This window comes from Rhea pennata, chromosome 1 (genome assembly GCF_028389875.1).
Source record: "Rhea pennata isolate bPtePen1 chromosome 1, bPtePen1.pri, whole genome shotgun sequence".
NCBI lineage: Eukaryota > Metazoa > Chordata > Aves > Rheiformes > Rheidae > Rhea > Rhea pennata.
The window spans coordinates 195,735,339-195,760,376 of NC_084663.1; the positions used below are offsets into that span (position 1 = coordinate 195,735,339).

The window sequence follows — 25,038 nt, forward strand, 5'->3', positions numbered from 1 at the left end:
ATTTACAATAGTCTGGAAAAACAAAAGGAAAAAGTTTAGCTGAAATTTATTTGCAATTTAGAAATGTCTAAGTAGGCGTTTAATTCTTTATAATGATTAAGTAACTCCACAGTAATATTCAATATTTTAAAGTATTTTACTCAAGCACTGTATAAGCAATAGGTCAGATAGATAAATAAACAACAGTTTTATAGATGAGATAACTAAGATAGAAATTCTGAAATTATGCACTCAAATCATACAGTAAATGGTTGGCAAAGTCAGTATTAGAACACAGACCTTTCATCCGTAGTCTTAATAGTCTAGTCATTTATCTGGAAAACACTAACAAGTAAATGTTAATGCAAACTAGTTTTGAATTTGATCTCAAGTTTCCTCTTCAGAAATGGACTTACCCTGGTAAACAGTCTCCACATAGTGCATTGCTCGTGACAGAACAGTTGGCTTTCAGAAACCGGTTAACTAGTGCACAATCCAGACAGGGTTTGCACTTCTGAAAGCCCCAGTCTTCTTTGAATCTGTTAGACCTGCACGGCATGCACTGTGCATCCTCCCCATATCCAAAGCCGCATTCCTGTAAGGATTAACAAGCAATAGCAAGCTATTCAAACACTGAAAGCATGAACAGAGAGAGAATGCTTGGATAAAATGAAGACCTAGTGTAATTATTACTGGGAACAGGTCTTTCTAGAGACAAAAGCCATCCTTTCAGCAAGTTCAAATGTGTCTTCCACTGCTAATAATCTCCCTTACTTTTATAAGTAATACTTAGTCATCCACTTTATTCGAGAAACCACTGTGTATTTGAATGATAAAGGCCTTCAAGGACTCCCACAGTTGCATTATTACTAGCTTATGGTAGAATTATTGAGCTGTCTGTTTTTTAATTAGGCCAGTCATGTGAAAGTGCAGAAACTGGGACAAGTGTAGTATAAAGGCACTTACTCAGTTACAAAAACAGCAAAGAAACACTTTGATATTTAGGTTCATAGCTAAGGTGAACAAAGTTAATTGCCAAGCAGCAAAGTTAATTTGTTGATCTTCAAAGGCTTAGAATCTTTGTTACCAAATAAAACAGAGCTGGTTAATGACCATCAGCTAGGAATGAAATATTGCTTAACTTCTAAAAATTTTAGGAACATAACTAGCTCCAGTTCTAAGAGTTCTTAAACTACTAGAAATGCTTAACAGCTCAGTGGATCACAGGGAATGTGATGTTTTACTATACAAGGAATATTATTAGGGCTTCTTATTTATCCCAAATGTACTTGTTTAAAGAAATTCTTTGCATTCTTTTGAAAAGTGACACCTAACAGAACTGAAAGGTAGGAAAGAAAAACCCTATACTCAACATTACTTAATGGTTTGGAGACTGAATTACACATATTGATTATTGAGAATCATCAATCTGTTGTTTTTCTGTCATTTTTTTTTTTTTTCTGGAGATATCAAGCGCTAAGAATTGCTATTTCCTTTTCTTACCTGAAAATCCTAATACATTTTTTTGCAGTACTCTGAAGTCAGACTCATTACATTACTAGCATACCACATAACAGCAAAAGGAATACCACAAATTGCCCAAAAGAATTTGATGGGAAGAGAGTAAGTAGGAAAGAGACATCATGGGATCTCCTTCTCCAGCACATAGGGAAGTATAGGGCACCTTCCCAAGGAGAAAACTGTAACCAGCCTTCAACTTGGGCAATTTAAGGTTTCCACTAGTTTCCTTCACAACACATAGCACATGCACATTAAGTGATGTTTTCTGAAGTTACCCACCTTGAGCAAACCTGCTGCTGTAAGAAGCTTTGGACTTTACAAATGCACACAGAACCCTAAAGTTTTGCCCAGAGAGCATCTATGAAGAATGATCTGAGGCAGCCACTAAGGTTTTAGTGCCTCAGATCTGCAATGATTTGATGAAATTCCAGAAAAAACAACTCCTTAAGATGCATTTTAATGGCCATACTAAGAATTTTCTATTTTTTGCTATGTAAAATCAATGTAAAAATCTTTACTATTCTCTAGAGGATAAAAAGTATTCAAACACACAGATAACGAACAATTCTAATAAAGCAACTATAAATAGACATTAAAAATGTTCCTCTTCTTCCATCTCTAGATGCACAAGCGTACTCCTACATATACAAAAAATTTAGAAAGAATTTTAAACTTTTTAAAAATAAAAATGTAATTACTATTGACTTTGTTCAGGCTAAGTAATAAACAGACAAATCACTGCAGTTAGCAACCAAAAATACTAGTCTCGTACATTCTAGGGCATGCTTCTGCAATATACTGCCCCTGTTAAAGGTGGCAGGCAAATGAACATACAAAAATTTAAATTCTTTATTAATATCACCCTCAGAATGTTTTCTATCAATTTACTTCAAAGCTACTTGTTTCTTGTAGGAATCAAATGTCCAAAACAAGGAAGATTCTTGTAGTTCTGTTTTATGTTGTCCACAATATCTTACTCAGTTCAGTTCTACAGTCAATCTTGTTTATGAAACTGCAAGTGCATATACAAAATTATCACTTAAGATAGGAATGGAACTAACTTCTGTCATGAAATTTTGTTTTTCCTAAGTCTAAATAATCTTTTTCATTGAATTTCATTATTCCCTAACATATTTTTTCTATTCATTCTTCCTAACATAACCCTTTCATAACAAAGTGTTATGTTCCTTAACATACTCTTTGTGTTTAAGTCCTTCAAATAGTAGTGGTATAAGGGATTACATTATATAGCTCAGTCAAACTATATATATGTGGATATAGGAACTAGGTTCCTAGGAGTCCTAGGAACTTTTCAAACATAAGGCTTAAATTAACTTAATTATTAGTTTCCCTTTCTAGATTACCTTTGACGTTCCCGATTAAAAACAAGCAAATACAAAAAAACAGAGTCAGAATTAAATAACTTTAACTCATTGGCCCAAACTACCCAAACTTCAGTAAGTTGTTTCTAGCTCTATCAGATCTGCTTTGCTATGGTTGTGTATATGGGCATATCTTAGTGGCATTTTGTAATGTGGAATAGCTTATTATTATAGTAATAAAAATGGTAGATACAATATAAAGAAAGCTTCTGCCCAAGAGACTTACAGTCTTCAGTGTTTTCAAAGATGGTTTCTAATTCTTTGCCAGGAATTTTGCAGAAATAATCCATAGCAACTACAATTATATGTATGTGCTTTTTTATGTTCACATATTTGACATAGTTGACTACCTGGCAAGTACAAATAAGTATTTAAACTTGTAAACTGGGCAGAACTTCAAACCAATCTGTACTCATAACTAACGCATCCCCAAAATTGAAGGATACGATTTAGACGACAAAATCAAACCTTTTGAAATCTCAGACTTTATAATTGAGCAGTTCAGCAAAGATATAAACAATTGACAATCTTGCATCAGTACCTGCGCAAATTTGATGTGCACCAGATATGCAAAAGATCTGTAGTATATCTATTTATCCTATTGCAAAGTATGCTATGAAGACCACTTAGCCCATTTTTCCCATTGTGCTTCCCCTTTTGAGTGCTATCATCATGGTATCAGCTAAAAACAGTGAAGACAAATTTCTCTCCCAATGATACACAGTACAAACTAAAAAAAAAACAAAAAAACAAAAACAAAAAAAAAACCAAAAAGCCCACTGCTAATTTAGTGAAGTCCACTAAAATTCATTAAAAAATACAGAATTCAAAAGCACTTCTATTTGTTGGATATTTATACAGCTTTCACTATCACTGTATATTAACATCTCATTACATGTAATATATTTATCCCCAGAAATATTCTGTTTCACAAATGGAAACTAAGGTACCAAACAAGTGATGACTGGTCAAGGTCACCTACGAATCCATAGCAAACTAGAGTAACTAAACTCATAATTTAGTTTCAAGCTAAAAATATTAAAAGCATGCAATAATAAAAATACATTTTAAAGTACTACATTGATAATTTTAAATGTTTTCTTTCAGTATATACTATACAAACACTGATTCACACAGAAGCACTGCAAGTAAACCAACTATAAAAGGTAATGGAGTTAAGTAGTATGATTTCTCCCTAAAAATTGAATGCAACACAATAAATGAACAGCATAACTAAAGGCAAGTTAGATTTTGAACAACCTTTCAATTAAAATAACCTCAAAGTTCATTAAAAAAAAAAAGCTTTCAGGCATTATTTAGATCGTCGTCTGTAAGTACATTTTAGAGATTGTTTTGAGTTCAACTGGTTATACAACTTAAGTCAGCCCCAAACTGTACAGCACTGGGAAGTTCCACTTAAACCATTATGATTAAAAGAAGATTTGAATAGTCTCAAAAAAAAATAATTTCAATATGATGTCAGTAACACGACATCATATAATACGATGTTACATTATGTGATGTCAGGCCATTTAATAGGTTGCAGCACTACACTGGCACTAAGAAATGTAGTTTTTAGTAATGTCCTTGAGTACGGGGTCTTGTTAAATAGCACAGTTTTGGCTTCAGTGCAGCCCCATAAGCACCACAGGACTGCAGGCTGTTAATCAGCTCCATCTAGACTCCAATAATCAACCATATCCGTCAGCAGAAGTTAGAGAGCAGGACAGGCTGCAGCAGCATCTTGCAAATGTGTAAGATTCAGTCACTGTGGCAAAGTTAGGGTCAGAAAAGTTTCATGCTCGGTGAGTAAGATTTGACATGCCTGCATGCAATTCTCCAATATCCAGCTTCCAGAAGACCCTGAAATATGTTAGCTTCTCCTGAGCAGAGACAGAGCAGCTACCTTCTTCACAGGTAGCTCTCTTCACTTGGTAAGTTACAAATTCACTGGCTAAACAGGGCAGCAGTTTCTACTGCAGCTGTGCTCAGTAAGTTCGTTGTGGCAAAGTAAACACACAGCACTACACCTCTCATGTTCTTTGTGAGTGCTATTACACTCAGGAACTGCCTCAAACATAATTTTGTGTAATTCACAATTCTCTCCCCAGCTAAGACATCAGTTTCCTTTTACTTCACCCTACCTCTGACCCAAGGAAGCAACCTATGATGGAAAGCATATCTCTGTCTTGGCAATGAAATTGTCACTGTCTGCATAGGCTTCCTCTCTGTGTAGCATTAGTCTCATGGTGACAGTATTTGTCATCAAGTATTTGGTGCCAACACTGGGTTAAGGCATTCTCTCACAGAATCACAGAATGGTTGAAATTGGAAGGGACCTCTGGAGATCATGTAGTCCAACCTCCCTGCTCAAGTAGGGTCACCTACAGCACGTTAGACAGGGCTGCATCCAGGGAGGTTTTGAAGACCTCCAGAGAAGCATACTCCACAGCCACTCTGGGCAACCTGTTTCAGTGCTCTGTCACTCTCACAGTAAAGAAGTTTTTCTTAATATTCAGGCGGAACTTCCTGTGCTTCAGTTTGTGCCCATTGCCTCTCGTCCTGTCACGCAGGACAATTGAAAAGAGTCTGGCCTCATTCCCTTCACACTCTCCCTTAAGGTATTTATAGACATTGATAAGATCCCCTCCCAGGCTTCTCTTCTCCAGACTAAACAGGCCCAGATCTCATAGCCTTTCCTCAAAAACAGATGCTCCAGTCCCCTAATGATCTTCATAGCCCTATGCTGAACTCTCTCCAGTAGCTCCATGTCTCTCTTGTCCGGGGGAGCCCAGAACCAGACACAGTACTCGAGATGAGGCCTCACCAGGGCTGAGTAGAGGGGCAGGATCTCCTCCCTTGACCTGCTGGCAACACTCTTCCTAATGCACCCCAGGATACCATTGGCCTTCTTGGCCACAAGAGCACATTCCTAGGTCATGGTCAACTGCTTCTCCACCAGCACTCTCAGGTCCTTCTCGGCAGAGCTGCTTTCCAGCAGGTCAGCCTCCAGCCTGTGATTAGATGAGTGGACAGTGAGGTGGACTGAGAACTGGCTGAAAGGCAGAGCTCAGGGGGTCGTCATCAGTGGCGTGGAAACCACTTGGAGGCCTGTGGCTAGTGGTATTCCCCAGGGCTCAGTCCTGGGTCCCATCCTGTTCAACTTCTTCATCAGTGACCTGGATGAGGGGACAGAGTGCCTCCTCAGCAAGTTTGCTGATGATACCAAGCTGGAAGGAGTGGCTGATACACACCAGAGGGCTGTGCTGCCATTCAGAGAGACCTGGACAGGCTGGAGAGCTGGGCAGAGAGGAACCTCCTGAGGTTCAACAAGGGCAAGTGCAGAGTCCTGCACATAGGGAGAAATAACCCTAGGCACCAGTACAAGCTGGGGGCTGACCTGCTGGAGAGCAGCTCTGCAGAGAAGGACCTGGGAGTGCTGGTGGACGACAAGTTGACTGTGAGCCAGCAATGTGTCCTCATGGCCAGGAAGGCCAATAGTCTCCTGGGGTGCATTAGGAAGAGTGTTGCCAGCAGGTCGAGGGAGGAGATCCTACCCCTCTACTCAGCCCTGGGGAGGCCTCATCTCGAGTACTGTGTCTGGTTCTGGGCTCCCCCGGACAAGAGAGACATGGAGCTACTGGAGAGAGTCCAGCGTAGGGCTACGAAGATCATTAGGGGACTGGAGCACCTGCCCTATGAGGAATGGCTGCGAGAGCTGGGCCTCTTCAGCCTGGGGAAGAGAAGACTGAGGGGGGATCTTATCAATGTGTACAAGTACCTGAAGGGAGAGTGTCCAGGGGACGGGGACAAACTCTTTTCAGTTGTCCTGTGTGACAGGACAAGAGGCAATGGGCAGAAATTGAAGCACAGGAAGTTCCGTCTGAACGTGAGGGGGGATTTCTTCACTGTGAGAGTGATGGAGCAGTGGAACAGGCTGCTCAGATAGGTGGTGGAGTCTCTCTGGAGATCTTCAAGGCCCACCTGGATGCAGCCCTGTCTAACATGCAGTAGGTGATCCTGCTTGAGCAGGGAGGTTGGACTAGATGTTCTCCAGAGGTCCCTTCCAACCTTACTAGCAAGGTTGTCCCTTACAACCCACTAGCTACAGGCTTCCAACTAGACTTCGCACCACTGATGACAACCTTCTGAGCTCTGCCTTTCAGCCAGCTCTCAATCTACCTTACTGTTCACTCATATAGCCTGCCCTTTCTGAGCTTACCTAGGAGGATGTTAGAAGCGACAGTATCAAAAGTCTTGCTGACATCAAAGGACACAACATTCATTGCTTTCCCCTCATCTACCCAGCAGTCATTCCATCACAGAAGGCTATCAGACCAGTTAAGCAGGATTTCCCCTTGGTGAGTCCATTCTGGCTACTCCTAATCACCTTCTTTTCCTCTATATGCTTAGAGATTACAGCCAGGATGACCTGTTCCATCACCTTTCCAGGAATGGAAGTAAGGCTGACTGGTCTGTAGTTTCCTCCTTGCCCTTTTTGAAGACTGGAGTGACACTGGCTTTCTTCCAGTCCTCAGGCACCTCTCCAGTTCTCCAGGACCTTTCAAAGATGATGGAGAGTGGCCTAGCAACAACATCCACAAGCTCCCTCAGTACTTGTGGGTGCATCCCATCAAGGCCCATGGATCTATGGGTGTCAAGTTTGCCTAAAAGATCTTTAACCCAGTCCTTCTTGACCAAGGGAGTCTTCCTTTCTCCAGACTTCCTCCCTCATCTCCAGGGTCTGGGATTCCTGAGGGCTGCCCTTAGCAGTAAAGACTGAAGCAAATAAGGCATTCAGCAATTCTGCCTTCTCTGTATCCTTTGTCACCAGGGCCCCTGCCCCATTCAGTAGCGGGCCCACATTTTCCTCAGTCTTCCTCGTGCTACTAATGTATTTGAAAAAGCCCTTCCTGTTGTCCTTGACATCCCTTGCCAGACTTAACTCCAAATAGGCCTTAGCCTTCCTCATCGCATCCCTGCATACTCTAATAACATTCTTATAATTCTCCCAAGTGGCCAGACCCCTCTTCCACATTCTGTGTACTTTCTTCTTTTGTGTGAGTTTTGCAAGGAGCTCCTTGCTCATCCATGCAGGTCTCCTGCCTCCTTTTCTGGATTTTTTTCTCCTTGGGATACACTGCTCTTGAGTGTAAAGGAAGCAATGCTTGAATACTAGCCAGTTCTCCTGGAGCATCCTTCCTTCTAGGGCCTTAATCCATGGGATTCCTCCAAGTAAGTCTGAAGAGGCCAAAGTCTGCTCTCCTGAAGTCCAGGATTGCCATCCTACTTATTGGCTTGCTTTCTCCACTCAGGATCCTGAACTCCACCATCTCATGTCACTGCAGCCAAGGCTGCCCCCAACCTTCACATCTCTAACCAGTTCTTCTTTGTTGGTTAGGACAAGGTCCAGCAGGACACCCTTCCTCATTGGCTCCTCCACCACCTGTGTCAAAAAGTTATCATCAATGCTCTGCAGGAGCCTCCCAGACTGTTTGTGCCTAGCCATGTTGTCTTCCTAGCAGATATCAGGGTGGTTGAAGTCCCCCATGAGAACCATGGCCTGTGATCGTGAAGCTGCTTCCAGCCATCTGCAAAAGGCCTCATCATCTTCCTCTTCCTGATCAGGTGGCCTGTAGTAGACACCCACAGCAGCATCCCCCTTGTTAGCCTGTCCTTTAATCCTCTCCCATAAGCTCTCGACTTGCTCTTCCTCCACCCCTAGGCAGAGCTCGATACATTCCAGTTGCGCTCTCACATAAAGAGCAACTCTACCACCTCACCTTCCTGGTCTGTCTTTCCTAAGAAGCCATCCATGACAATGTTCCAGTCACGTGAGCTATCCCACCATGCCTCTGTAACTGCAATGAGATCATGGCCCTATGACCACACACAGATCTCCAGTTCCTCCTGTTTATTCTCCATGCTGTGTGTATTGGTGTACAGGCATTTCAGAGAGATAGTTGTGCATACAGGTTTCCCAGGAGGGGAAACATCTTACTTCTCTGTTTTTTCTCCTTTGTCATACACCATCCTCAACTCTACTGATATAACCATTCATGAAGCTGAGTCGTAAATCTGAATCACAGAGCTGATCCACGTTAAAAGCGATCAGCTTAGTGATATGTTTTATAGCACAGCCTACATACCTACTGTTTCATAACTGTACGACAGTGCACTGTGGCAAGAACTTACTGCTGCCAAAACTGTCAGTTCTGTGTTGTTAAATTAAAGTCTCAGATGTGATCTGCTGACAAAACAATCTAGAACTGCAATAGTTTCGATTTGCCATCCAAGTTTGATGAGGGAAGAGATATGTATTTTATTTTTGTATACGAGTTTAAAAAAAGCATAATTTCATAAGGAAGTTTGAGGAAGTTGCAGCCAGTGGTTATAAGCAAATGATAGTGAAAAGACTAGAAGAACTCAAGCCTCTTACTTCTATATGGGAAACTTTTCCAGGTTGTGCCTTTGTTTAGCTCAAGCTACTCTGGTTTATTTTTGACTGTGTTAATTGTGATTTATATAAATCTCAATCATATACAAAGTCAGATTTATATAGAAACACATTACTGGTAAGATAAGATAAACAAGGTTCTTATTATCAAGCCACACCAACAGCTATTCAGGCACAGGAAATTTGAAGCCATTTAAAGAATGGAAGGTATTTAAATCCTTGCTTAATTGTATGATGCTTTGTTTCCTACTAAATGAAGCAAACACTTCTCTGAACAGTTACAATCATTTTAGCGCCTCCCTCCAAAAAGAAAGCAATCTTTTTCAAAAAGGAAAAAAACACTATTTCAGAAGTTCAAAAGCTTCACAAACATTATCAAGGACATGTTTAAGAAACAAAAAAGATATATAGATTTCTTTAAATGAACAAATGCAAGCAAACAAACAGCAGGAGGTACGATGCTTTCATTCCCTTCCTCATCAATCCTAAACTGTTGGTAAATAACAAAACTGACTTTATTATGACTTAAATATCATAAAAATACTTCACTAAAAGACGCAAGTAACAAAAGTGATAGATTAGCTTTTAATAATACGTTGAAGTGCTCTTATTAAAAGATTCCTAATGCTCGATAGGGAATCTGAAAGGAAAAGTTCAGTGTGTGCTCTTTTTACATATTTTAAAGAACAAAGAATTACTCAAAAACATTCCTGAAAGAGACTCCTATTATACTGAGATAGGAATAGCTGAAAAGAATAGTTCAGTTGTAACAAAACTTATCTCAATAAAAGTTTAGATCCAGAACCAGTTACATAAAATGTATTGTTTTTTCCACTTCTTTCATGCTACAAAGTATGTCTGAAGTTCCTTATCTATGCATACAGGAAGGTCAATCCAACAGATTAAGCACAAGTTTGCAACTAAAATTAAATGCCCTATTTTACCAAAATCTTCCTGCATTACCATGGACAAACTGATTTCTGTGATAATGTTCTGTGAATAAATTAAGAGAAGGTAATAGTATTTCTCTAACTTAAAAAGGTAATACGAGATGTTCATATTCTATTAGCAACATTGGTCATATAAACAACTCAGATTGGTAGTTGTAAAAATACAAGTGTGCATGCGTGCACGTGCATGTGTGTGTACCCATGTACGTATAAAACAAACAAAAAAAATACCTGGCTTACTTAGATTAAGATAGCATTTAAAATAAATGTGGTTTTTTCCTCTTTTCTCTGCATTGAGCACAACTTACAAAAAGAATGGAAGATTAGGAACACAGACTTCGGCATACTATTTACAAAGGCTGAGCCTATGAAAAGCGCTTTGGCATTGAACCAACTCTGCCCCAGAAAACAAAGTCAGTAGCTTGTCCAATAGTGCAGCGAAAGTGCTGAACCCAAAAGCGGCCCTATGCAGAGGGTTCTTTGTCCAGCATGCTCATCCATGCTGTTGATTTAAGTCTGTGGTCTATCTGAGTGCATCTGGTGACTGGGCTGTCACATAGAATCTGACTTGACTAGGCTTTAGCTATGCCTTCAGTCATCTGTGCAAGTTGCGATACGTAAGATTAGCAAGTCTGGTCTTTAAATGTCACTGTGTCTTCCCTTAAGTGCAGGGTCAACTAATGACTGCTGACTTAACTAGGTTTTATAAATCTGCAGTAAGAGTATAATTTATTTATTTTAAATGGGCAGAAATCATGATTCACCAATTAATTCAGCAGGAATGTATTTGTAAATCGTAGTACTTGTCTGTACCACAGTTTTTACCTTTATTTTAATCTTGACAACTCTGCTTTCTTTTTCATAGTGTTTAGCTTACTATCTCTACTATCACCTTTTGAAAGAAACATAGTTCCTATTTTTGTATACACGGTAATACTGAGAAAGAATTAAATCTACAGATTTACATTATAACTAAGAGGAAGTATTTTCTTGTTAATAAGGGTGAAGACAGGATTCTACAGGGTCATTGACACTGAATCTATCTGCTTCAGATTACTCAGCAGTATAATTCTATCTGAATTGATTGGAGAAGAAAGCAGGGTTATATATTTACATTTTGTCAAATTTCCTAAATCAGGTTGGCTTCATGCTGACCAGTTGTGGAGGATACTTGATCTGGTATCAAGCATGTCAGAATAGAGTTAAATTTGCTACAGTTTTTTGGAAAGATTTGAACTACTATCATGAACATATATTATGCATCAGGTCTTTGCACAATGCACTGCTGCATGGCCCAATAGCTGAATTTTTGTATTTATCAATAACATAAGCCGAGTTGTTTTGTAACTTACATAAAGAGAAACCTGCCCAGTTAACTGCTTAAAACAAACACTCTTATAACAAAAAAGAGATAACATTGTATTTTACTATATATGCTCATGCTCGCACATCCAGCAGTGCATCTAATTTCATCTGTAAGATTTTACATGAGCACTTATTTAAAAAGAAAACAGATGCATTATTTGTGATAACTACCAAGAAACTGTTATTAAACTATACTGTAATTATCCCATCACTTTCTTATATATTAAGAAGAAAACTGTGCTGCAAGTAACTTCATGTGTTTCATTAAATCACTTTTTCCTTTACCTTCTGACCTTTGACTTAGTAGCTCAGCAAGGCAACATCTTCAACTTCATTAACAATTACAGCATCACATCCTTAGTTAGGATTCACAGGAAAGTGTACTTCTATTTATACACAACGTTATGCTTCCATTTGTACTTAGGTTTGAGCAACATCAGTTTAGTTATCTCAGTTCTAATGTAGTGGCAAAAAAATAATATTTGAAAGCATATTCATGACTGGAAGTAATAATGGAAAGCTTACCCATTCAAATTGAATTAACTATTCATATTTCCAGTAAAGTTAGTCCTAAAAAACAGGACTATCAGGTGGTAAACATAAAAAAAAATCATTAAGATAACAAAAAATATAATTTTAATAGTATACTACTGCAAACTTTGATTTTCCTATTTTTAGTATTTCTTTAATAAATTGAAAGAAATCTATAAATAATTACTGAACAGATTTGTTTTTATGCTTTCGTTTTTAGTTTGCAACTAGATTTGTATGCTACATCAGTGTACATAGTACTGCTTTAGTAGAAACACTGTTATAATGTGCCATACTTATAAATGCCTCTATAAACACCCCCCACAAAAATCTCTCATTCCCCAAATTAAAGATCAATTTGAAAAAAACAAAAAGAACACATCATACCACTAGCCTTCTTCAAATCTCTGCTTCAGCAGCTTTGTTTGCAGGACTAAACCCTAACTAGCACTGCCTAACAAAAACAGTCTTTATTAAAGTGCAACAATATTTCTGATAATGTACTAAGAACTAGCAGCAGAGGGTTGAAAAGGGGGAAAATATGCCACATAATTTCATGAAACTGCCACCCTCTGTTAATTCTTAAACTTAAGCATTTCTTTAAGTATATCTCTCAAACCAAACAGAAACCACAATGCTTTACTTGTGCTTTTTTAAGAGCTGAATATAGTAAGAAATATAAAGCCACAAAGTTGAAAGCTTCTTTTTCTGTTGTTTAAAACACATACAGACTATGCCCTGTTTCATGTTAAAAAAATTAAGATTCCATAGCACCCCTTAGATCTATAATAACATGCTTGCCTACAAAGCAACCTTGAAAATTAAATTTCACTCCATCTAAATCATACCCTACGTTCTGCCTTTATCATCCTTTAGACGCCATCAGTGAGACTAGAGAACAGGGTACAGCCTTCCACATCCAAAGGGACAGGCACTGAACAGTGCAGCTACTTCTCTCTTGCTTTATGATTCCACCTATCAGATATATCACAGATGCCAGACTACATAGTTATGTCTGGCAGATAGTTTCATGAAGCAGAAGGGAAGTCATACCACTGCTCTGACAATGGGCAAGATGCAGTATAGTAGTGGGAGACTGAAGAAACACAGAGTCTCATGCCTATGCGTGAGACTCGACAGGTCTGCCTATCCTTCACAGCACCAGCTTGCACCCTCTCTCTCTCTCGCCTGACAACCTTTATTTCTAGCATTGTACACTCGCTCCCCTAAAACATCCTGTTTCTCCATCATTTCATAAATCATCCTGTTTTTTCTCCCCTCTGCTGCCTAAGTTGCTGAAACCCACCCTTTCACTTCTTCCTTACTTCTCTTCATTTCAGATGTATGTACCAATCACTAATTTGAAATTCATTCTTCTTACTCTCCATCGCTACACAGTGAAGTCATACAGTTTTAAGTGGATGCTTAAAATCAACCCCCCTCCAAAAAAAAAAAACTAACATCTTTAAAAACCATTTTGATTTTAGAGAGTATACTCCTGTGCCTTAATACTCCTAGTTAATTAATGGCATCATTACTTTCTAAACCAAACAGTTTTATATAAGAGAACTAAAAAACATGATACTTTAAAAAAAAAAAAAGAAAAAAGAAAAAAAAAAGAAGAGAAAAGGAGGTAAAGGTTCAAAAGCCAAAATATCATAATATCATTAAAAATATTGCTACATAAACACAAATATCTATTATTTTAACCATATATGTAAACACAATTTTGGAAAAAAAGTTATAAATAAATATAGCATCATTCGCTTACCTTTGACAATTCCATTCCAGGTCCACACTGTTTGCAGAGGACACAGTTTCCAGCATGATCTTTAAATTCTTGCTCTCTGCAATCTCCAGTCTCACAAATTACCTTACTTAGCTTTAAGGGGGGGGGAGAGAAAAAGTAAACTCACCAAAAACATAATTGATCAGTGATAATATAATTAACTTGTGTTTAATAATGAGGAGTTATTGTAACATATATTTTACATAAATTTGAGAAAGTGTATCTTCTCTAAATCAGAGGACTAAATTCATGCCATCTCTTAAAAAGTACTTCCTACATTATCAAAAACTTAGAGTTTTTAAAATTCAGTCCTCTTGCCCACATCTGGCAATGCCCACATTAGTTTTTTTTTTTTTTTGTTGTTGTTGTTGTTTTTTTCCCCAACTAAGTACTCTGTGTCTTCCAACAATTTAAGGTCTGCTTGATACCTAGTACTTGCAGAATGTCAAGTCATTTCAGTGTTGAACATGAGTTTAAATTCTTTACGTTATGCAACCTCATGAAAAATGTATACAATTATTTTCTTAAGCTCCAATCCTGCTCTAAGGGATCACTACTGTATACTGCATAGGAATCTTGCCATTTCTTTCTGAAGTAGAACAGAATCATCTGCACAACACTATATTCATTTATATTTTCTGTCCTAGTCACTCTTCCAAAAAGATATGAAGAGCCTCAGAAGATAGATTTTAATTGCAGTTGTTTTTAATTGCAATTGTAATTTTTAAAGTAGCAAGAAATTGCACATGTAATTTGACCAAACTCACTTTAAAACTGATAAAATGCATATGTAACTGTCTGTACACAAATTTAAGATTTTCAGTATTACCTGTAATATATAAAACAAAGGACATCACACTCCTGTGTCAAATGCAAGCGTTTTTCAACATTCATCTTGAGAAAAATACTGTTAATCATTTACTTACCAAATATGCTAGTAAAAATAAAAGCATCTTCAGGTTTTTATCTTCTTGTAATCCTTTAGTATCCATTTCTTCCAATTAAACCTTTCTCCCTTCAGAAGAAATTGGATACAAAGGAAAGAGGGTAAGTATTTATTGTATTATTTATAGGTCACAATGTTGTTTACACTTTTACAAAGCCATATGTCCATAGTACTTTATATATTCCAGCATGCCAAAATATGTATTTGTTAACATCATTAAAATATTTCAGATATATGCTTTCTATTTAGCTTCCAGGAATCTATTTTTAGAAATTATGCCCTTTTCTTCTTAAAAAAAAAAGAAAAGGCTATATATATAAAGTTTATATAGCTTTAATTTCGATCAAAGAATTATGAATATTATCAAGATTCCAATATAGGCTACCAGCCTATACTGGAGAACTTCAACATTGGTAGATGTAGCATTTTCTAACATCTGATGTTGAACGCTAACATTTCTTGCTTGCTTGCTAGATGCCAAATAAGTATAGAACCAACAGATAAACTATAGACAACGTATCAATTTGCAGCTTTACTCCGTGTCTACTGAAACATATTAAAACCTGCAATACTCTTACAAGAGGGGGTTCATCAGGTTTTAAGTGAAGGCATATGATCGATTTGGCAATTTCTTCAAATATGGAGCTTATCAGCCAAGACGCAGTAGCTGATCATGTGTATGCTCCTGCCTTGCAGTGTAGAGTAGAATAGGATGTCTCTAGTATTTGAGGTAATCTTTTTATTTTGTTCTGCAATAAACTGGAAGCATACATAAGATCTGTTTCAATAGCTTAGCTCAGGCGTATTAACTTCTTAAGATGTGTTAACATGATTACTTATGATAGTAAACAGGCAATCACAGGCTGTTACTGAAGGCATTTCAAATAGCACAATTAAATTACATCCTACCTCATGAATTTTCACTGTAACCTCAGAAAAAAAGAGGAAAAAATTCCTTAAAGCCTTGCTCAATTACTTTGAGAAGCGTTAACAAACAAATGATAAAACAAATTGGAAGGGGAACAATTTGAAATTGTCGTGGAAAGGAAGTGTTAACTTGGATTTTTTTTTTTTTTTTTAGATTAACAAAAGCATACCCATCATTAAAAATGCTATGCTTGGCCAACAACATTTCTCTTCTGTTGTGTGTCCTTTTGTTTGAATCTTTATGTTCTTTTTTTTCTTACTTTTTGGTTTTATAAGTTAATTGGCAATACAAATGTATTTTGTATAGCGACAACAAATCAAGTACATCCAGCTTACATAAAACACCACTTTAATTACAAGAGGGTAAGAATTTGATCCTAACTTGCCGACATTATATGACAAGAATATAATGCCATTCCTTTCAGCTAGATGATATGAAAAAATAATACTTAAATTTTTTTTAGCCTGCTTCAGAGCTTAAGTACTTGATGTTCAATTACACTCTCTTAAAAGAGATGATTAGCCATTTATATCATTTAGGAGTAAAGAAAAGGTCAAAAAAAGATTAAGGACAGCTGCAAAATGTTTTACAAAATGAAAACAAGCATAATAAACTATTAAAATATCATAATCGGAATGAGTAGAAACTCTAATTAACACATGAATACACATTTCATTGCATGGACACTCTAGTTAATGAATTCAAATTGATAAGAAGAAACTACACGTAAATTACACTGTTAGTATCTTTTGAGACAAACTACTCTCTGAAGTGTAAAATTAGCTAGTTAAAATCTGCCCAGGAAAAAAAGAACAGGGAGAGAGTGTGTAAGATAACACTCTACAGGAAAGGAAACACTAACTTTATACAGTTATTTCTCACTTAGTGATGGTAATAGCCTATGGGCCAGTGAAATTTATCAGATTATATGCTTGTCAACATTGGTAAAAAGAAGAGATACCAACTAATAATACAAATGCATATACATATAAAGAGGTTACTTTTTCAAAGATGAGGGAAAAAAAAGTAAACAGAGAAGTGTGAACTCAAATCTCATGAAGATGAGATGACCTAAATATAATGGCTCAAGGTAAAAAGCACTACAAAACAAATGGAAAAGGAGTATCAATATATTTTAAAAGTTATTAAACCCACAAAATTGGTATGAGATGCTGTCAGGGCTAGCACAACAGGGAAAATTAAAAGGATACAGAAACAAAACAATTCTAGTTACAGCACAGATCAAACAGTAGACAGAAATAGTAAAATTACTGTTAAAGAAACAGAAGTTTAAAGAAGTGTTTATGATCTATGTTTAGAAAGAAACAAGATGGAAAAAACCACACCATATAAAGTATCTTTTGGCTGATTAGTAACTGAGGATCCGCTAAGTAAAATCAGATTAAACCTAAAGCAAATCGTGAGACTTTGTACCTCAGTAACTTTGAGGAGGTAGCAGGAAAGGCTTAAGCCTGTTCATTTTTTTTAAACACTCAGGAATGCTAGAGAAATTCAAAGATGATGATGTTTTAAAATATTTTAAAACATTAACTAAAGAACAGAAATACAATAAATACCTTTCAACATAATATTATGAAAAAAGCAACCTTGCAAAACAAGTGACTTCATTTTTTTGATTAGAGAATATAAGAGATGGCAAAGAAAAAAATTTGGGGAGCAAGGGCAGCAATAATTATATAAACCAACAAAGCATTAACTCAAAGCATCATGCTGGAACTAAAGAGATTTGGGAGACAATTTCTATTGACTTTCTGATGCCATAATATGGTATCCCCGTGGAAAAAAAACAATACTTCATATATTTTCTTACTTGCTATAGAAGGAAAACATTACATAAGTGGGAAGTTGAAAAAAAAAGATGTAAATGTAATTGAGTTGCTTAGAATTGAATGTCAAGTGATTATTTCAAGTTGTATGAATTTATATTGATCACATTCCTTAATAATATTCTTGTTTAAGAAATAAAACACAAACACAGCTCTAATTAAATTACATTCAGAATATGCATAATACTATCAACAGTTCAAAACCAGGAGTCTTTGTATGGTTAAAAGTAGAAACAACAAGTTTATATTTTCTAGTTTGATATAAAATTATCAATACAAATGATTTTATTGAGCTGTACTAAGCCTAATGAACTAAAATACTGAGCTGTGGCATAATCTAAACAGTCTGCATTTTTTTGGGCAAGTCATTTAAGGTATGGAAAAATAAAGAAGATGGAAGACAGCCTGATTTATTGACCAGAAGTAGTACTTGCCATATCATTACAGTACAACTACATTAACTTGTGTAATGAAGCCTCATTCATCCTACACATTTTCCCACTATGCAATGCCTTGAAACTTTAATATTGTTAGCTAGCATATAAGCAATTTATTAAAATCAATATTGAAGCAAAGCAAATGATACATTTTTATTTTTGTAACATTCTGTAGTCAAAAGTGGATTAAAAATAAATGTCAGTTCTTAACAGCAGGTAGTAAAGAATGACAAACTGTATTAAAGATGTTGCTGGTCAGGCTGACAGTAAGTTATATTTCTGTTTAACAACCATATGGAGTTGCCATATCTGTTATACGGTGATCTTACAGTCTGTACCTCAAAGATTTTTAGAATATAGCATATGGAGAAGCAAACTGTACTGGAACAACACATTTCTGTTGACTTAGGTGTGGAATTTTATTACAACTGTGAAATATTTTTGATTGAAAAGAAATTCAACTGCCTTTATAACACTACTGCCAAGTCCAACACCTTCAAACATCAAGAGTTCCAGAACACTAAAACTCAAGAGTAGATTTCCAAAAATCAAGTGTTTTAGAATTGGCATCAAACTACCACAGACTTTTTCAAGTCATCTTGTAATCATCCAAGTCATCTTAGTAGACTTCACATTTGTTGACTTATTACATGTATAATGCAAATTAACAGCTTTAAGACTATGATAAATTATCTAAAAGATATATCTTTATTATTCATGATGCAGATCCAAAAGCAGCTTGTAAATCTCTGGGCCTTAAACTTCAATGCACTGGAATAGGCTTAGTAGCTTCAAAATGCATTCAGATCTTTTCAGGAGACATATATGAATGTCTGTGGTATCATGCAGTTGTGCTTATTATCCTAGTTTCTACAAAGAAAAACCAAAGCTGATATACTGGCTATAACATATGAGGAAAAGAAATGGTGTACAAGACAAGACCTCTGTTAAAAGTACAAAATAATAAAATGTTGGTTTCATTATAACATTTTGATTAATACAAGAAGTTAAGGTATATTAATAACTCATTGTACTGCAAGCAAGTCCCTAAGGTGACGTAACTGTGCCAACTGCTCATTTCCTGTTTCTGTCTTTAGTTTGGTTAAAAGCTCTGCTTGAAAAGCAGACATTGCAGTACTTAATAATAGGTTGCCATAGGGCAAATTTGTTCTTTCTTGGTATCAAGTGGCATTACACTCATGTCAGTTGGACACAAGCCATTTTTCTTATACATATATTTAAGTAAGAAATAACTAGAGGAATTTTTTGCCTCTAGAATGTGTGTCCCCAAATTCAGTTTCAGTACATTTAAATATTATTTGTTTTTGCTCAAATACTGGTATGTATAACACTAAGTCCAGATATCCTTATTTTATTAAATGAAATAAAACTGTGGACACATGTTTTTAGATTGGTAAGCCATTTCATGTGAATGCTATTGGGTTAACAGTCATAAGGTAGTCCAAAATATTTCAAGAAAAAACAGTCAAAGGTCACTTACTCAAAACATAGAACATCCATTTAGAAATATGGTCACATAGTTTTAAGATTGTGCGTGGGGACTGCTATACATGCATATATATAAAGAGCGCAATAGTAAGCAATAAATTAGAAACATGTAATAAATGTGTCCTGGAAGTAGAGAACATCCAAACTTCCTGGTTCCTATAATCTACTATCATTCAAAATTTACTCTTACATTTACTTACTAGCCTAAGTAGTAGCCATCATTCTATTTCTTTGTCAACCTGTCAGAGAAATTTCTTTCTTCTCTATAAAAAAGTAGAATTTTGCCATGGAAGACACATCAACTCAAGACTCAACAGTAGCAAAATGAAATTATGGCCTATTGGCAGGTTTCTCATATGTAGAAAAATTAAAACTTTGAAGTCAACATCAAACATCTTTTAAAGGAAGCTTTATAACGGGTGAAGGGTCTCAACTTCTAATCGACTATCGACTCAATTTTCCTTGATCTTACAAATGTCCCATATCTGATTTGAAACTCCTACTTGATGGCCACTTTTCCTGCTCTCTATATCACTGAGGAACAGTGATCTGTGAGTTTTTTTTTTTTTTTTTTTTTTTTTTTTTTTAAGGACTAAAAATATGGCCACCTAATCTTGCCAGAGGTCTCCAGTATCCATTGAATAGGATCCCAGCTCCCTTCTAACTACTCTGTTTCCCACCTGCAGCTGTCAACTGTATGCAATAAAATGACAAGGAGTGCCAGATGGCTTTAGCAGAGTCAGTGCCCCGTGGGCAAGAAATGAGAGAAGGGAAAGTACTTAACACTGCTGTAAAGATAAAGACAAAGAGAAATAGTTAGGGACCAGAACTTCCACTACATAACTACATATTCTGTCTCATACATCTAGAACATCCTCCTTTTACATCTTGCCCACAACCCTTGTACTCATCCCCTTTGTGAAGTAAATGAGGTCTTGTCTGACCACATTTGCTCCAACTGTTCTGAGAAAGTCCCTGTGGGAAAAACAAAACAAAACAAGAAAACCCTACTGTCAACTCGGTAGCATTCATCACACTAAATATTTTGTTGAATAAACTCATATTTTGCATAAATTGCCACACATGAAACTGTACTAAATTTGCAAGCTATGAATTTATTTCTAGTTTTGTAACTAAATGATAGCAGAGACTAAATATGGCACATCACATTTTTAAAATCTATTTTACATGCTGTAAGGAGGTTTCTACGTAATCAGGAAACATTTGCGCTTCACCTCTGTACCATATGCTTTGACTCATGTTAACTGAACTACCTGACTTTACAGGATTAAAAATTATGATAATGATAATTTAATCTTCCACCTTAAAACATCTCTGCAATGTCTTCGCTATCATACACAGTATTTACATAATTTATTATAGCCCAGTATGAACAAAAGGGTATAATCAGCAAAATTTGAGAACAAACTCCATAATTTATCCTTGTTTTTGCTACCTGCAAGTGGCATTTCCAATCCATGCTGGTAAAATGATGTAAAATAGCTCATCACCCACATTCTCCCACATATTCTGACTAACATTAATTAGAAATTATAGTAAAACGTGTTAATATAGGTGCAATGTAGTGATATTTTTCCTACATCATAATAAAGCTTTTTACAGGGTCAAAGCCTGTGACTTCTAACTCCCACAAGAACTCCTAATCCCACTGTAGTTGATCGGGCTACTCATATAAATAATGAGCAATTTTATGTTTCAAGATCAGAACTGTGGTATATAATGTTGCTCCTTTTGTATAATACAGCTCACTCATCTCAACTTCTAGACAGCAGTAGTTTGCTGGGTGAAACCCTAGTGTAGAGCTTCCTTCATACATATTTATATATTTAAATGAGTGAATAAGTAAGTATAATAAAAAGAGGAGTGCCAATGTAACATTCATATTCCATTTTATGCCAAAATGTACTGTTAGTTCTTTTCCAAAATAACTTTTAAAGATCATACTCTATAAAACATTGAGTTAGTTAATACAGTAACTACTGCAATGGTACAATGCTAATATGCTACATTTATGCAAGCCATTCTTTAGCCATTTTGGAGGCTATGTAAAGTTTCAAAACACACAGGTGTAAGTTAACTTTGACCAGTAATTATTAATTATTGTAACAAAACCAGTTTACTTCTACTTTAAGAAAAGCTTGCTTGAACAGTAAAAAGCTTCCAGTTAAGATATCTAACTCGTCTTAAATGTGGTGGTGAAAGTGTACTTGAAAGAGATTATGTAGCAGTTAACAAACCTGCTTACAGACTGAATCAATTTGCCACTTCTGTTCGTATTAAATGCTTCCGGACTCCTTTGTTAATTAGATAAAAACATGCATGAAAAGTAATTTTAAGTGTAAAAACAGTAAATAAATATTAACTATCAGGACTTTTCACGACTATCAAGTGAAATAAAGCCTTCAGTCCAAGGGTAGATTAATGGAGACAGACATCATGAAAGGAAGTCAAACGATCAAAAGCTTTTCAAAGGAACCACAATTGCGGCTTTTCAACGTCGCACCAGCCACGAAAAAAAAGTTGCTAGCTGCTCTTCTCTCAACTCCAGCTCCAGACTGTTTGAAGTACACGGCAACTTGTTTATGCAGCAGACAAGCAACAAGACAACACGTCTTCCAAGGACTTTTTGCTCGCCTCAGCCGGGAGAGCGGAGAAGCTACTGCAAGTGGCTGCGGAGACCTGCAAAACCCAGCGACGACTCCCCTCGCTCCGCGGTGCCCTTCGCGCCCACCGCGCCCCGGGCCAGAGAGGCCGGATCCATCCCGCGGAGGAAGGGACCCAGCGGCGTCCCGCCGCCGCCGCCGCCGCCTCTCCCCAGAGCCTGCGCTGGCCGCCGAGCGTCGCTCCCATCATTTCTCCAGCCGCCCCCGGCGGGGCTCTACGCGCCCTCGCCTCAGAGCCTCCCCGCTGCCCACGGCGCCCGGGCCGGCCCGGGCCGCGGGGGGGGGGACGAGGACGCCGCCCCCGCTGCCGGGAAAGGGCCCGGCGCTCTCCGACGCTGAGGGGGGTTGGCCCCCGGGGTCCCCCGCGCACCCACCTGCCGCCACCGCGCCGCGCTCGCCGGCCCGGCCGCGGTGCCGGAGGTGGCTCCCGGCGCCAGCTCGCTGCTCGCTCCTCGCGCCGCCGCCGCGCTCCCTCCTTCGCCGCCTCTCGCCCAGGCTCTCCCCGTCGCCTAGGCAACGCCGCGCCGCTCCCCTCCCTCCCTCGCTCGCCTGGGGGGGGGGGGGCAGCTCAGGTGACCGGAGGCAGCCAATCAGCAGCCCCCTGCCCACGTGCCCCGTGGCGGGCTGCCGCGGGAGGGAGGGGCCGCGTGGCCGAGGCGGCGGCGGCCGTTGGGCGGCGGCGGGGCGCGCGCGCCCGCCCGCCCGCGCTTCCCGCCGCGCGGGAGGCCGTTAGCGCCCGCCGCCTCGGGTGCTGCCGCCGCCTCTTGGCGTGGGGAGCCGCCTGCTGCCCGCTTAGGTCTCCTCTCCGCCGGGAGATGCCCGGCTGGCAGTGAGTGGTGGGGTACGTTTGGGCTGGGGTGAGTTATAGATGGGGTGCCAGGAGAAAAAGAAAAAGAAAAAATAGAGGAAAAATTTCCCTCCGAGGCAAGGAGCAGTCTAAAGCACCGCTCAGGTCCCTTTTCTCCCACCAGGAGGATGGAGCAGGTTTATTCTGCATGTCTAGTTGATCTACTGCCACTCTGTCTCCACAGCTGGCCTGTGCTTTGGGGGCTGCAGCCTGGGTGTGACTGAGGAGCGCTGCTTGTGGCTGCACATCACTGAACTGTTGGGCTGCTGCTAAATGACTTGGGCAAAACTTGCTGCTCTTCATCCAGAAGGCAGGAGAAGGAGGCGTCCTGTAACTCACCACCAGTGCAAAGTCCTTATCCCACTTGCAGACAACGATGGAAGAGTTCTCTGAAAACATATTGAGAAGCTGTCTCCTTTTCAAGGTTCTGTTGAATGCCTTTTTTCCTGCTAGCTCAAGGTCTGAAATAGCATTTTTTGAGGTCTGCAGATAACAAGGTACCTCAGCTGTAAGCATATTGTCAATACCAAATGCTAGTTCAGAAATCCAGTCCCTCCTAGAGAATAAATAGTTCACAGTAGCTAGAAAGGGTATAGTTTATTGCTATTAACTATAAGATAAATTGGGTGCTCTTTTGGGTCTGTGATACTCCAATAAAACCAGTCTTGGAGAACTTGATCAAAAAGCTATTATTGCAGGGATTTTAGGTTAGTAGTTTTATTTCTAAAGAAGAAGTTCATGACAGCACTACAATGCAAGCAATTGAATGAATACACTAGGAATTGATTTAGGTTCTGAAAACCTAATGGCTCTACTTGACAGTAAAGCATTTTCAAATACGTAGAATTTTGGGTAGCTTCACACAGATAAAAAATTTTGGAGTTAGCCTGCCCTATAGACTTCATAAGCAATGCTTACTGAAATACAGCTGGTTATCTCTGAAGAGGTAAATAGTTGCAATAAAATGAGTTGTTTTAAATTGAAAAAAAGAACTAAATTGTTGGGGGATTTTTTGTTGGTTTTTTTTTTTTGTTGTTTTTATTTTTAAGGGCCTGCGAAGAAGAACCTTTTTTTCGCACTCTTGCCAGAAGGAGCTCTGTGGGGGCCTGGAATTTCTGTGAGGAATGACACACATAAGTACAAAGGCGGTGCATCTGCCGTGAATGGCAGCTGTTGCACAGCGCTGAGAATTCTACATCCTCTTGCTATTTACAGACAACTGTTTTGTATCTTATCTGTTTTGTACTGACACCTGTAAAATATAATAAATGATTTTTTCTTAGTAAAGTCACCATATGTGTTTCAGATACTCATTTTTAGGTAGTATAGCTATACAAATACATTAAAACATCCCAGAGTTCTTTAAAGTATTGACTAAACACTGAGGATTACCATATAAAGAAACACTAAGACTTTCTCATCACTCACATGGGATTACTATGCCTATGAATTAAGAACAGCATGTTGTCTGTAACATTGAAACTTGCTTAAATCTCTGTTGCAGCATGTAAGATTTTTCTAAATGTAAAATGGATGAGTTAATTCTATTCATCATTAAAAGATGTTGAAATTGCAGGGGGTCTTTTAAATCACATTTCTTATACAGAAATGGAAGACAGTAAACTGTTAGAACAACTAATATAGATGAAAGTAAAGAAATTCCCACTACTGCAGGGAAAGTAGAAAAGAAATAATTTAGAAAGTAGTTTCAGCTGACCTCTTTGATAAAACTAAGTTGCGTGACATATCTGATGTGGAAGCAGAAATTGTACAGCAATAGGAAGTTGTTATCTCCATATCTCAAATGCTAACACAGTTCCCCCAGTCAGCTATGAGACAGATCTGCTCTTGTTATGACAGCTGTTG

General features: G+C 38.1%; 1 protein-coding gene across 2 annotated transcripts in view; it reads right to left on the minus strand.

Annotated features, from left to right (window-relative positions):
* TNFRSF19 (TNF receptor superfamily member 19) overlaps positions 1-25,038 on the minus strand; it is a 65,371-nt gene that overhangs the window by 37,142 nt on the left and 3,191 nt on the right. The window contains exons 1-4 of one of the 2 annotated variants that reach the window (XM_062577271.1): positions 22,700-22,881; positions 14,901-14,989; positions 13,957-14,067; positions 396-574 (exon numbers count right to left, since the gene is read on the minus strand). In XM_062577271.1, the coding sequence (XP_062433255.1) occupies positions 396-574; positions 13,957-14,067; positions 14,901-14,966 (356 nt within the window). In that variant the 5' untranslated portion in view covers positions 14,967-14,989; positions 22,700-22,881. Of the gene's footprint in view, positions 1-395; positions 575-13,956; positions 14,068-14,900; positions 14,990-22,699; positions 22,882-25,038 lie in introns of those variants that run through there. The other variant, XM_062577278.1, reaches the window with a different exon arrangement.